General features: G+C 46.5%; 1 protein-coding gene across 1 annotated transcript; it reads left to right on the forward strand.

Annotated features, from left to right (window-relative positions):
- The first annotated feature begins 9,181 nt into the window (after window positions 1–9,181).
- On the forward strand, window positions 9,182–10,518 carry CBY2 (chibby family member 2). Its single transcript, XM_045796723.2, has one exon. The coding sequence runs from the start codon at window positions 9,326–9,328 to the stop codon at window positions 10,391–10,393; it is 1,068 nt and encodes a 355-aa protein (XP_045652679.2). The 5' UTR covers window positions 9,182–9,325; the 3' UTR covers window positions 10,394–10,518.
- Window positions 10,519–13,893: the final 3,375 nt, after the last annotated feature.

Raw genomic sequence — 13,893 nt, forward strand, 5'->3', positions numbered from 1 at the left:
GTTAGACGTCCCCAAATGAGATGATGCATGGCTTGGGGGAAAGGATTGACCTGGTGAACAAGGGGAAGAAAAAAAAAATGGACAGAGCACTGATTTGACCATGTGACAGGCACTGGGCCATGCTAGTGTGTGGTAGGGATTGTACTGGCTTGGGAACTGGGAATCCCAGCAGCCTCTCTAGTAATGGCAGAGCTGGAGTGAGGGGCTGGAACCCAGGCCAGCATCCATTCTCTCCACTACACCATGAGGTAGGCATATGCCACCTGATGGGGCCAGGTCACATCTTAGCTCTCTCTGTCTGTTCTCTTGCTTTTAGGAAATAGCACCTCCTCTCTCCACATCCTCACTGCCTGTCCCTAAGCCCCTTGCATGTATTTACCACATGCTGCTTCATTCTGGCACCGAGCTCATCCATTTCTGCGTCTCCAGAAAGTGCCGCTGGCTTCCCAGCTCCCAATCATACTGGGCATTTGGGCTTCTCAGTTACACTGCAAATACCTGTGGTTCACTATTTGTTATCACCCTTAGGTCTTTGGTATTATTGATTTCCAGTTTTTCTTCTCACATTAAATATTTCTGTTTTCTGATCTATTTCCCAACAGCGCATTCACTTGCCAGCCATCAAGGTTATTTCCTGCCCCAGCTAGCTGACCTGGTTGCTTCTGCACATAATGATTCCGTTCTCCCAGGCTTCCTTCGCTCTCCCATGAGTGCTCTCAGTGAGTCTCATGAAGGCACTGTTTACGGCTGGATCCTTAGAGAAGGGGCCACAGCAGATCAGCACGAGCTCCGACAGCACCCTCCAATGCCCCGCTCAGGCCTCCCCTTCTCACTCTCCTTTGGGCTTGTTCTTCAAGAACGAGAAGCTATGGAGTCTGCTAACAATCCCCACCTCTCTCCCAGTTGGAGTAACTTCTAGGAGGATTTCAGGAGATCCTGTGTTAAACAGTTACCCAAAACTATCACATATGGTGACATTTTTATCCTTATTGCTATTAATTTTATAATTCTCCCCAAATCAATCACATTGACCTGCGAATTATCCTCTTACCTGCTAGCATTTAGTAAAACCAGCATTGGCTGTATCGTGGTACTAGGCAGCTGAGTTAATTTAACAATGGGACAATGAGACTCAGCCTCATCCCCTCATCCGAAATTAGTAGCATACCCAGCTCTTCCCTCCAGCACCCTGGGGCCTCTCAGCTTCATATGCCTGAACAGTACCTCAGATGGCTAATATTCTCTGATTATAACCTTCTGTAATGTTGGGAAAGTAGGTGTTTAAAAAACTTGGGTGAATAGGTTTGGAGTTTACTGGGGCGTTTAGACATCTCTTCTGGTCTGTGGTAGCCATAGTTCTCCAGGAGTGGAGAGAACTTTAGAGCATGTCAGCTAAGCTTGCCCAGTTAGTGTCCAGTCCTCCCCAAACACTTTAGATGGGAGACCACCAACCTCAGAACTCCATCCCGGAAGGTCCCGCTCAGAGAGTCCTGTTCCTTAGAAACTCCACAGTATTAGTTAGAGACCTTGGTCTTAATCACTTCCCCTTTGTTCCTTGTGTCCCCCCCCCCCCCGCCCCATTGGCCATTCTTCCTCCATGCTCTCCATTTGGCACAAGGCCAATGGACAAAGGCACTCAGTAGTTGGTGATTTCAAGCATTTTCCTTGCAGGACCACTTGTACTTAAAAAGGAGACGCCAGGGAGAGGGCCAGGCCTGATGCTAAGGAGGGATTCCCATCCACAGGTGGGATTCAGGCTCTGTGAGGGAGATGTCTGTGCCCAGGCCTCTTTCTGGATCCCTGGCACTAAAGCATCTTAGGTTACAACAGTGAGCAGGTGCTCCTGAGGGCAGAGTCTCTTGGTTGTCTTCCTAACAAGGTGATGGAAAGCTTTGAGGAGCCCATGGCCTATTGTATTCCCCTTCTGGCATGCATCCTTGTTATGTATCCATCCTTTCATAAAGAAGCCAAGCTTTTCCTCTTCCGTCTACTGGTTCTGTATCCCTGTAGGAGGCCATTTCCCATAGATCAGGGAAGAGACAATCTTTCCTCCATGGGAAATGAGGGCCATGGCTGCTCTGGGAGCTTGTATCGTGCTGCCAGAGGCTCTACCTCCCAGGCTTAGAAGAACTTTTCGTAGTTCTCTCGAAAGGCCCAGACATCTTGTTAGGCCTCAAGGACATCAAGGACAGATTTGCTTAGCCCATGAAATGACACCATTGGCTGAAGAGACCTACTGAGAAGGGGCTGGCTTCAACATAGGCTGAGAAGTCCTGGGGTTTTATACCTCATGTGTCTGCCTAGCTCACATGCTCGCTCCTTGGAAAGCCCTTTAGTAAATAAATATATTTAGCATTTGCTCTAGTGCTTTAGGGCAGGAATATTGATGCCTTACCCGCAGAAATGGTCAACTGTTTGGTCTTTATGACTGCTTACTTACCACTTTCTCGGCCTTTCACCCCAATCCCAGGAAGTAGGCAGAGCAGCTATGTTTAGGTTTTATTTTAGAGGTGACATTCAGAGAATCGAAGTGACTCTCTCAAGGGCACTCAAAAATGGAACTTTTCAGCCCAAAGCTGCTGGGAATTTGGGGTCTCTACCCTCATTGGATTATAGTTTCAATATGGGGACATGGAAACCAGCATACATGAGCGCAGGGGGCAGCCTTCTTTAAGGATTACGTAGACCTAGGGTTTTGTGGAATTCACAGAGGAAAGCCCCACTGCTACAGATTTTCCACCAGACAGTAACAGCTGTGCAGTTTAAAAATACAAATCGAAATGAAGCTATAACTTCACCAAATCTGCCAAATATATTAAGTCATATGAAATCACCACTTTTGTGGGCTACAGTGTCAGTGGTTTCACATCGTTCAATCTAATTGCTTCCTTACCTTTCCTTGCATTTTGGTTGATTAGTTCACGGGCAAGGACTCATTATACCTCCACTGTATGTGAAGTGTGCTAGGCATATCAAAAATAAATAGATAAAAAAGGGACAGGTCACTGTCCTTAGAGTACTGTAATTTATCCGTTTGGGGAGAAGATGGGACAGGGTAGAAGAGAACCACTGCAAAGTAATGATATCAACACATGCAAAATAAAATATCAGGGCATTGTGAAGGGCGAGAATGAGTGTGTGGTTTGGAGTTAGATACACTGTTTTAAACCCTGGCTCTTCCCCCTTGCTGGCTGTGTGATCCTAGGTACAACCTGGCAGTTCTTCTCTGTAAGATATTACATAAGAATATGGAAATCAATTAGCATATCATCACATAATAGTCATTAGTCATAGTAAGTGTTATTTCCGTTTTCTTGTTCTATGTATCTTCCTTTAAGAAAATCTAAGCATCTTCTCTTCTGAATCTGCAGTAATCATCTTTGTAGCTCTCTATAAACAAAGAAAATGTCACATATTCTCCTTTCATTTTTGAACTCCACAACAAACTCCCTGAAAGAAATAGGGCAGATGTTAGGAAGATTGCTGTGGTTGGTTGTACAGGTTGTGCACTGCAACAGCAGTTGTGACTGGCACCCTCTAAAGTTGGTCATTGTACAAACATATGGGGTGGCTCTGAATCATGTTTTCATCTACATTTTCTAGATATGGAAATGTAGGCACAGAAATGAAATGATTTTGTAAAGGTCATGCACTCATACAGTATAGAGCCAGGACTCTTTGGATTTTGTGATGTCTGGTCCCTTTTGCCCCATATCTTATAGCCTACATTAAAGCCTGTTACTCTTTGACCTCCCTCATTTGCACCAAGCCATAATTGGTGCTATTCACTGAATTTTCAAAGTGACTGAAAGTTCCCTGGAGGCAGGGTCTGAGACCAGATGCCAAATTAATGTTAGTTGATTCATCAACATAAATGTGGAGGGCGAATTGGTGCAAGAACATTCAGAGTGGAAATAGACTTAGGGTGGGGAGTTTTCACAAGGCCAAGAAAGAGTCTTTCTTTTTCTTTTTCCTTTTCTTTTCTTTTCTTTCTTTCTTTCTTTCTTTCTTTCTTTCTTTCTTTCTTTCTTTCTTTCTTTCTTTCAATCTTTACTAAATTTTATTTTGTGAAGATTTTATTTATTTATTTTGAGAGAGCACACAAGCAGGGGGAGCAGAAGGCAGAGGGAGAAGCAGACTCCCCACTGAGCAGGGAGCCGAATGCGGACTTGATCCCAGGACCCTGGGATCATGACCTGAGCAGAAGGCAGACACTTAACTGACTGAGCCACTCAGGCCATACAAGAAAGAGCCTTTCTTGAAGGACTAAGTCCAGCTAAATCTGATTGAAATTGGGGAAAGAAAGAATTTTTCTTGTCTTAGCATTTTGTCATGTCTTAGAGCTTAATCATGATTCCTGGCATCTCCGAAATGCCTGGATATTTGTTATTTTCCCTTAAATCTCACTTTCAGAAGAAGGTGCTGATTTACTTTAACCTCATCCGTAGGATTGTGGGTTTGATAAAACAGGTATATTCTTCTAATAACCATTAAAATAAATACATGACTGTTAAAGAATTTTTAAATGTTTTTGTGTTCTATCTAAGACACTAGGCCATGAGGCAACACTGGACTTGACCTCCTTCTCAGTCCTGTCTGGGAACAGGAGGGAAGATACAGGACTAGTCATGAGAGGAGGACTGGGTTCTGGGGAAGGAAGCAAAGGGGACCTATTAGCCTGTCAATACTTCCTGGATCGGGTGCTGTGGGCATGTAACCGAGATGGCATGTGTGGGAAGCACCGACCACTTATAGAATGGGACAGGACGTTAAGGTTGGTAAAGAGGGTTGCTAGGGCCATAGTAGTGCCCATTTATAAATATGGATCCACTGGACCAGAGAAAGTTAGAGCAAGAGGACATTTAGAGATCATGTCACTGACCCCTCATTATACAGAGGATGTGACCAAGGTCACCTGATAGCATGCATAAGGATAAGGGCCCGAGTATCCAGATTGTTCATAGCTAGTGATCCGCCACCCACATGGTAAGGTTTTATTTAGTGCATTTCTGCTGAGGGGACAGTCGAAAGTTACTTGGGTACCCAAGGCAGCATGAAAGCAGCTGGATATGATGATTTAAAGACCATCATGGATACTCTAAACAGTAATCAACAGTAGAAAGAACTAGTGATTCATCTTTGGATGCTCAGTTGGATCAAGATGCATATCTCTGATCGAAATGAAATAGTCATAAAATAGAAATAAGACAATTGGGGAATTTTGAACACTTAATATTTGCCAATATTAAGTGATCATTGTTAATGGTATTGACACTTTGTCGAAAAGATATGCATAAATGTATTTCTGGGTAAAATAACATGATGTCTACACTTTGCTTTAAAAGAACGCAGTGGCGGGGGCATGATGGCAGCGTTGGGTGGATGTACAGATGAAACGCGCGTGGCCTAGACTTGGTAACTGCTGATGCTGGGTGAGGGGTACGTGACGTTTAATGGGCTCTTCCCTCTCTCTCTGTGTATGTTTGAAGTTTTCCATAATACGAAGTTAACACAAAACTATCTTCACCCCCTAACTACTGCAAGTCCTTTGTTAAATCCATGGCGATTTCCTGGGTGTGTGCCTCACCCGTGTAAGTTCAGGCATCCAGGACTGGGTTGGTGACTTTAGTGGGTGAACTTGCTTTGGTTATTTAACTTCGACTCTGAGTTTGCTTCTCCATCTGTAAAATGGTATAATAATAGCAAGACTTCATTAAGTCAGTGTTGCGAGGGTTAAATTAACTCAGTGTGCAGAATGCTCAGCTTAAGGCCTGGCACAAAATGGGAGCTCGATACTTGTTTCCTTCTTCCTTTTTCTTCTCTAGATTGGGATCCACACTGTTGACTAAAGCCACCATTTCCACAGTAATGTTTTCTAGAGCGAGATCCTGCTGTGGTGGAGGCCTGCATTGGAGGGAGAGGACCTTTCATGATCTGCTCCTTAGTGACTGTGGCTAATCTTCCCAGAAAACTGGGACCAAGGGATCTTAAATGGGCTGCGCTGCCCACAGTGACATTCATTCTGGTTGCAGTTTCAGCCACAAGAGCCAATGTGCTTTCCCAATTGAGAAATATGAAAACCATGGAGACTGGATTTATTTAAAGTAAATAAGGTTCTGATTGCAGAATGCCCCTGTACCCTCACTCTCTAGAAGATTAAGCACATCCTTATAAAGTTAATGACATGTGCTTATTGCAAAGTTAATAGCATAGAACCGTGCCTTCTATTTATCTAGCTCTTTGGGTTTTAAAGAATTCTAGCCAACATGATACACCGTGCAAATTATATTTTCCCTCTATACCCATATATATAACACAGATAACCTGACTTGTTTTCTATCTTCTCTATTTGTAAAATTGTGAAAATAACCTAAGAAATGAGGCATTGATATTTGGAGAGCATTGTAATGTACTTCAGATGAAATGCTTTTGTAGTATTTAGAAGTAGCTATCATGATCCAATTTTTATTTAAATTCATTGCTGCAATTGTTGCCTCTACTCCAGGACACATACCACCTGTTCACCACTTTCCGAGTACACCTCAGAATTCTTCCATTAGCAAAACCTACATTTCTTGATAACAATACCTTACGTTTCGATGGCACTTGGCAGTTTTAAAAACACTTTTGCAATCGTTATCTCATTCAATCCTCACAACGGTGTGGTGCACCAAACAAGGCATGTTTTTATTTCCATTTTATGGGTGCATTTCATTGACTTTAAATGTTGGAAGGTGTCTTTAAAAAAAAAAAGATTTACTTATTTATTTTAGACTGAGAGAGAGAGCGTGTGTGTGTGTGGGGGGGGGGACAGAGGGAGAGAATCTTCAAGCAGATTCTGGCTGAGTGCAGAACCTGACATGGGCCTCAATCCCACGACCCATGAGATCACAACCTGAGTCGAAACCAAGAGTTGTATGCTCAGCCAATGAAGCTACCCAGGTGCCCCTTGAAGGTGCCTTTAAGATCAGGGAGTCTGGTTCTCTCGTCTTCACTAGTAAAAAAATTTGGGTCTCAGAGAGGGTGAGAGTTTCCAGGGACCAGGATGAGAATTCCTGTGACCCCCAGTCTTAACATCTTGGTCTTTAACCCTGGTGTAACCTCCAACTTTGCAAACTGCACATTCTAGCTGACTCAGAGCTGTCCTGACCACCTGCAGCCAGAATTGCTTGAGGGAACTGGTTGGAAATGCAGATTCCTGGACCATAACCCATACCAAGTGAAACAGTCTTACAAGTAGGGAACTCAGAAATCTGCATTTAAGGGGCACCTGGGTGGTTCAATTGGTTAAGTGTCTGCCTTTGGCTCAGGTCATGATCTCAGCCTCACATCCAAATCCCTGCTCAGTGGGGAGTCTGCTTTTCCCTCTCCCTCTGACCCTCCCTCCCCACTCATGCTCTCTCCCTCTCTCTCAAATAAATAAATAAAATCTTAAAAAAAAAAAGATACCTGTATTTAAAACAGATTCAGCTGATTGTTCTATAATGGAAAGAATAAGAGCTACTGGCTTATTGGATTTAAGCTCTGGGGCTCTGATCCCCTTTTTATATGATGGTCTTGAGATGTATGGGCCACCATCATGATTTCCTCTTCATGAATTCTTTGGTGTCCTTTGCTGTCTTCATTACCACATATTGAATTCTCACTGCTCAATGATATGTCTGTGATGGTGCCCTTCTTGTCCAAAATTACCCACTGGACTCTGCCTTGAGCCTAACATTATGTTGGCGGATATGAAAAGGGGCTGCTGGAAGGACAGACTCAGGGTGGCTAAGAATGAAGGACGAGCCTGAATGGGGCAAGGGAGCAGACTCAGCTGATGGACAGCACCACTATTTTGGACACAGGGATTTGGGTGTCTGTTGGAGTGATTCATGCTGCTGCTCTGCCCGTGCCCATTGTGGGTACAGCTCTGCAGCTGGGGTCGATTGAGAAGCATGTTTGTTCCTCCTCTAAGGTGACAAAAGTGTGCCAGAGCCCACGTTTCATGCTTTCATACGTTATCTCTTTTCATCCTAAAAATAGCTCTGTGAGGAAAGGTAGTAGATGTAGTTTTCCCAAGTTGAAAATGTGGAAACTGAAATGCAGACAACTTGCCATATTCTTGTAACTGACAAAATAGTGGGGCTGGGAATCAAAATATTTGTTGACTCCAAGTCAATGCCTTCAACCTGCACAATATATATGTGATTGCCCTTATTCATGAAGTCCGTATTTGTGTGTTTGCCCACTCACTGAAATCTGTAACCACCCGATCAATCCCTGTGGCACTTTGGTGGTCATTTACAGATGTGCACAGAGTGACGAAAAATTTAAGTCACCTGATGAGTACATTCTACTTTTTTTTAATGTAGTTTTTGAGATTTTATTTATTTATTTGACAGAGAGAAAGAGAGAGCACAAGCAGGCAGAGTGGCAGGCAGAGGGAGAAGCAGACTCCCCACCAAGGAGAGAGCTTGATGTGGGGCTCTATCCCAGGATCCTGAGATTATGACCTGAGCAGAAGGCAGATGCTTAACTGAGTCACCCAGTCACCTCTGATGTTCACATTCTACGTAGGAGCCTTTCTTCTGCTCTCACACTGTAAAATGATGTCCTTTGCACCATTTATTTAGTGCCACATTTTTGACACCTTTTGTGCTTTTTTAGGTGATTTCATGGTTTCAAATGCCACCACCCCCCCCCGGTATATTGAAGGGCTGCCTAGTCTAAATGAAAGAAGGTATGCAGTGCCTTATGGAGAAAACATGGGGTAGATATACTTTGTTCAGGCATGAGAGACAGTGCTGTTGGCTTAAAGTTCAGTGTTAATGGATCAATAATACACACTAAATAAGGTGTCTTTCAACAGAAATACCTATAAATACAAGGTTATGTATTGACTGGTTGACAGAACTGTGGCTAGAGGCTGGCAGGAACCTAACGCTACATTTCTCATAGGAGCAATGGCTTAGTATTCGTGACTTCAGTGTTTGCAGGAATTTTACAGAACAGAACCACTGCAACTAATGAGGATCAGTTGCATTTCCTTGAGAGGACTCCACGAGGCCAAATGCAAAAGGGTCCCCTGGGCCAAGCGGGACCATCAGACTGAGTTAACTGTGGGGTGTCGTGTGAGCAGCCTTGGGGCGTCAGCTCCTTCACTAACTCTGGGCTTCCCTGTTCTCTCCCACAGAGGGGCACAGCCGAGCCTTTCCTGAGGCTGCACAACTTGTACCCTGCCCCGCGCTGTGCCCGGCAGGCCGCCCTGCCCAGACTGAGCCGCCGCGTGGTCAGCCAGCACTCCTACCCACTGAACCGCTTCTCCTCGGTGCCCTTGGACCCCATGGAGCGCCCCACCTCCCAGGCGGACCTCGAGCTGGATTACAACCCTCCACGCGTCCAGCTCAGCGATGAGATGTTTGTCTTCCAGGACGGGCGGTGGGTGAACGAGAACTGCCGCCTCCAGTCCCCCTACTTCTCTCCCTCCTCCTCTTTCCACCATAAGCTGCACCACAAGAGGCTGGCCAAGGAGTACCTGCTGCAGGAGGAGAACAAGGCCCTGCGGGAGGAGAACAAGGCCCTGCGGGAGGAGAACAAGACCCTCCTCAAGGAGAACAAGATCCTGCAGGTCTTCTGGGAGGAGCACAAGGCCACGCTGGGCCGGGAGGAGAGCAGGGCCTCCTCGCCGCTGCTGCACAAGGACAACGTGGCCCTGGAGGTGGTAAAGAAGGACGCGGCCTTGCCGATGCACCGCAGCAAGGAGAACAGCACCCTCCAGCTGCTCAGGGAGGAGAACAGGGCCCTGCAGCTGCTGCTGGAGCAGCGGAAGGCCTACTGGGTCCAGACAGAGGAGAAGGCCGGCCCTGGGGAGGAGCCCAAGCCCGTCCCCTCACCCCATGAGGAGCCTCACGTCCCTGGGCTGCTGCCAGACCAGAGCACAGGCCTCTCCTCCCCTTTCGAGGAGTCCAAGGGGCCCCCGACCCCTCAGGAGGACTCTAAGACGCTGCGGGTCCTGCGCCAGATGGTCAGCAACCTGTCCGGCTCTTCCGGGGACGAGGAGGTCAAGGCCGGCTCTGGCCTGGCCGACGGGAGCCAGTCCTTGGAGCTCCTGAGAGAGATGAACCAGGCGCTGCAGGCCCTGCGGGAGGAGAACCAGAGCCTGCAGATCCTGCGCGAGGAGAACCGGCTCCTGCAGGAGGAGAACAGGGCCCTGCACGTGCTACGTGAGGAGCACCGGATCTTCCAGGAGGAGAACAAGGCCCTGTGGGAGAACAACAAGCTGAAGCTGCAGCAGAAGCTGGTCATCGACACCGTGACCGAGGTCACCGCCCGGATGGAGATGCTCATCGAGGAGCTCTACGCCTTCATGCCCGCCAAGAGCAAGGACCCCAAGAAGCCTAGCAGGGTCTGAGGCCTCCGAGGAGCACTGGGCATGGAGCACTTGGCCAGAGAAGACCTCCCGCCTTCCGGCTGGCTCCCTGGCCGTCAGCCGCCGGCTCGTGCCTGCTGAGGAGCAGAATCACCAGCTTTCCTAAATTCGCAGCAGTAATAAAGGCACGAGGAGGCTGGGGCCCGTTAACACCAGTGTGCTGCTCTGGCTTCTTTTCTCCTTTTTCCAGCTCTTTTGGGTTCACCGCTAAATGGAACAGGCGGTGCGGAGAGTTCCCATAGATCCCCGTCCCCATGCGGGCATGGCCTCCCCGGCGATCCTTGTCCCCCACCAGAGTGGGACAGTGTCACCACCAAGGAGCTTATGGTGGCACACCATTGTCACCCAGGGCTCACGCTTTCGACTAGGGCCCATGCTCAGTACTGTACGTTCCATGGGTTTGCACAAATGTATCTACCATTATAGTAGGAGAGCATTTTCACTGCCTAAAAATCCTCTGCTCTGCCTCTTTGAGCCCCTGGCAACCACGGAGCTTTCCACGGTGTCCTCAGTTTTGCCTTTTCCAGACGTCCTCTTTTGGAGCCTTATGCTTGTAAGCAATATACTTATAAGTTGCCTCCATGTCTTTTCATGGCCTGATAGCTCCTTTTTTTTAGTGCTGAGTCATATTCTACTGTCGGACTGTACCACCATTTATCCATTTATATGCTGAAGGACATCTTGGTCTCTTCTAAGTTTTGGCAGTTAATGAATCTGTCTTCTTTTGTACCCCCCAAGTCTCTTCTTTCATTCTTACCTGTTTTTCCTCTCTCATTTTATTTCTTTTTTCCTTCCTTTTTTCTCCTACTCTTGTGCTCTCTCTCCTGTCTGTCTTTTTCTCTCATCATCTTCCATTTCTGAAGCTATGGCATGGATGGCAGCCTGTGGGAGAAGAGGTCACTCGAGGCCAGGGCTTTTCCATTGCACTGCTAGTGACACTTGGGGCCAGTAAATCTTTGTTGTGGGAGGCTCGCCTACATGTTGGGTGTTTATCAGCACCCCTGGACCTTTGTCCACTGGATGCCAGTAACAGCTATCCAACCCTCAGCTGTGACAACCAAGGGTGTCTCCAGATATTGCCAAATGTCCCCTACTCCCAACATTACTCTAAGTATATTCTTTGAAACACTAGTCCTTGACATGCTCTGAGAAAATGAAGGTTTCCATGGGGAGAAATGCTGTTACAGTCCCCTCTGGCAGATTTAGAATCATACTCCAACTTGAAGGATCTGAGAAGTCCTGCAATGAAGAAATCTGCTTAACTTTGGTAAACTCAGAATAGCCCAATTTTATTTGATCTCAAAATCTCTTTTTATGTTACCCTGCTGTTCACCCAGTGTGGCAAGGGGTGCTTGTGCTCTCCCCAGCTCTAGGCTCACCTCCCTATTCCCGGGTGCCCTCTGCTTCCTCATGGTTTACATTTCCCAATTGGATGTAAGTGGTGAGGCAGATATCTATTAGGCTTACTGGAGGGAGGCGCAGGTGCTCAAAATTTAGTGTCCTGGGCTTCAGTTCTCATTTCAAAGTTGAACAGAGTGTAGAACCAAGAGGTTGAAAGGAACGCTTGGGTGACTATAGAGGGAGTTGGGCTGAGGTTCCCAAACTTTGCTGTATAGTGGAACCACCTCAGTGGCTTTGAAAAACGCAGCTGCTGCTGCTGGAAGCCATGTTTCTTCCAATGAATGGGATTTTGAGCCCCTGAGTAGTCTGCAGCTCACAGAATGTCGGTATTTGGAGCTGCCCACCCCTTCCTCGTTCACACACAAGTCTTCTCCAACCTGAGTTCTTTTTTTTTTTTTTTTAAGATTTTATTTATTTATTCGACAGAGATAGAGACAGCCAGTGAGAGAGGGAACACAGCAGGGGGAGTGGGAGAAGAAGAAGCAGGCTCATAGCGGAGGAGCCTGATGTGGGGCTCGATCCCAGAACGCCGGGATCACGCCCTGAGCCGAAGGCAGACGCTTAACCGCTGTGCCACCCAGGCGCCCCTCCAACCTGAGTTCTTATCAGTTTCTCTGGGTAAATAGTTCTTTCCAAATTCCTTTCTTTTCATGTTTAAAAGTTCCCCAGGTATTCCAATCTGCAACAAAGTTGAGGAATCAGGGTGATGGTCCTTGCGCTGAGCTGACTGAGTCTCAGTATCCCGCTCCACTCACTAGCTTCGGGCCTCCACGAGGAGAGAGGTGTGAGGGAAGGGAAGAGCTCACCCACTGTGCTGTTGGGACAGACATGAGCTTGAGACTGGAATATCCTCACTCCTAACCCACTGTTCATGCTGGCTGGATTTCTGAGCCTTGAGTAAGCTTCAGAAGGTGAGTGAAAGGCAGTTGCCCAGTACTTTTCATTTGATGTGACCCTGTGATCCTCGGTACTTGTGAGGCAGATGGTACTCTTTCTTATACAGCTGTAGAAACTGGGATGCCAAGGATTTGCCAGAGGTTAGCCAGCTTGTTAAGAGCCAAACTGGGACTTCAACACAGACTTAGTGACTGCAGATCTCAAACTCCTATTAGATCACATTGCCAAGTAAAGCTGGCGTCCAAAACTTAAGTTTAAAATGGTTTTCGTGCCTATTTGCCAGATTTGGGAAGTTGTTGAGTCTTACCCGAAATAGCATCAGAGATTCCAAATGAGGGAGAACGATGATAGGAGTCTTTTTTTCTTACCAGTTGGTGACTACACATCTATACACGGGGGCAGAGGGGACTGACGGGCACGCAGAGGCTCAGTAATTCATTCCCCTGTTGCCACCCAAATCTGATAAATAGGAAGTTGTTGCTAATGGGCTTCTGGCCCTTGGCAGGTTTTTTCCCCCCATTTGGTAAATGTGTCATGCGGGGGCATCATGATATGCCATACTCTATTTAAGTCAATGTGATAAACCCGGGCGTAAGTTTGTTTCTTTTTTCCTTTTTTTTTTTTTTTTTTTTTTTGATGAAACCAAATTGATGTCTGTGATTCCAGACAACTAGAAGACAAAAGGCAGACTCTCCCCATGTTTGTGTTACAAATATTTAACTTGGATTAATCTGTGTAACAGCAGTTGGGGGCTTTCTAGCCAGCTGAGGGAGCTCAGAGGACTTAATACTATTTAAGAATGTCAACTTTCTCTGTCAAGCAGAATCTAAATGGGTGAAAAATTGGCAAGACAAGCCATAAAATGTCATTTTTATGGAGTGGGGGAAGATTTACTTCAAAACAATGTTTCATTGTATAGTGCAATCTGTCACAGATTAGCTAACATTCTGTGGGAGCTAACTTCTTGTGGAACAGAGTGAATTTCATTCTTCAAGGAGCACTTCTTTTAAACACCTCTGCTCCTTTGTCAGCTCTGTGTTTGCCTCCTTGAGTCCCTCACTGAGGGACTGAAAACAGGCTGAGGCTGTTTTCTCTTTTCAGGGAAGATTTTGGCCTCCCGGCTCTAGCGTTTACCTTCAGAGAGCTAAGCATTCATTCTCCCTCTCCCATTTGGCCCTTGGCAT

Source organism: Ursus americanus, chromosome 10 (assembly GCF_024610735.1).
Source record: "Ursus americanus isolate L20-20 chromosome 10, mUrsAme1.1.p, whole genome shotgun sequence".
Classification (NCBI taxonomy): domain Eukaryota; kingdom Metazoa; phylum Chordata; class Mammalia; order Carnivora; family Ursidae; genus Ursus; species Ursus americanus.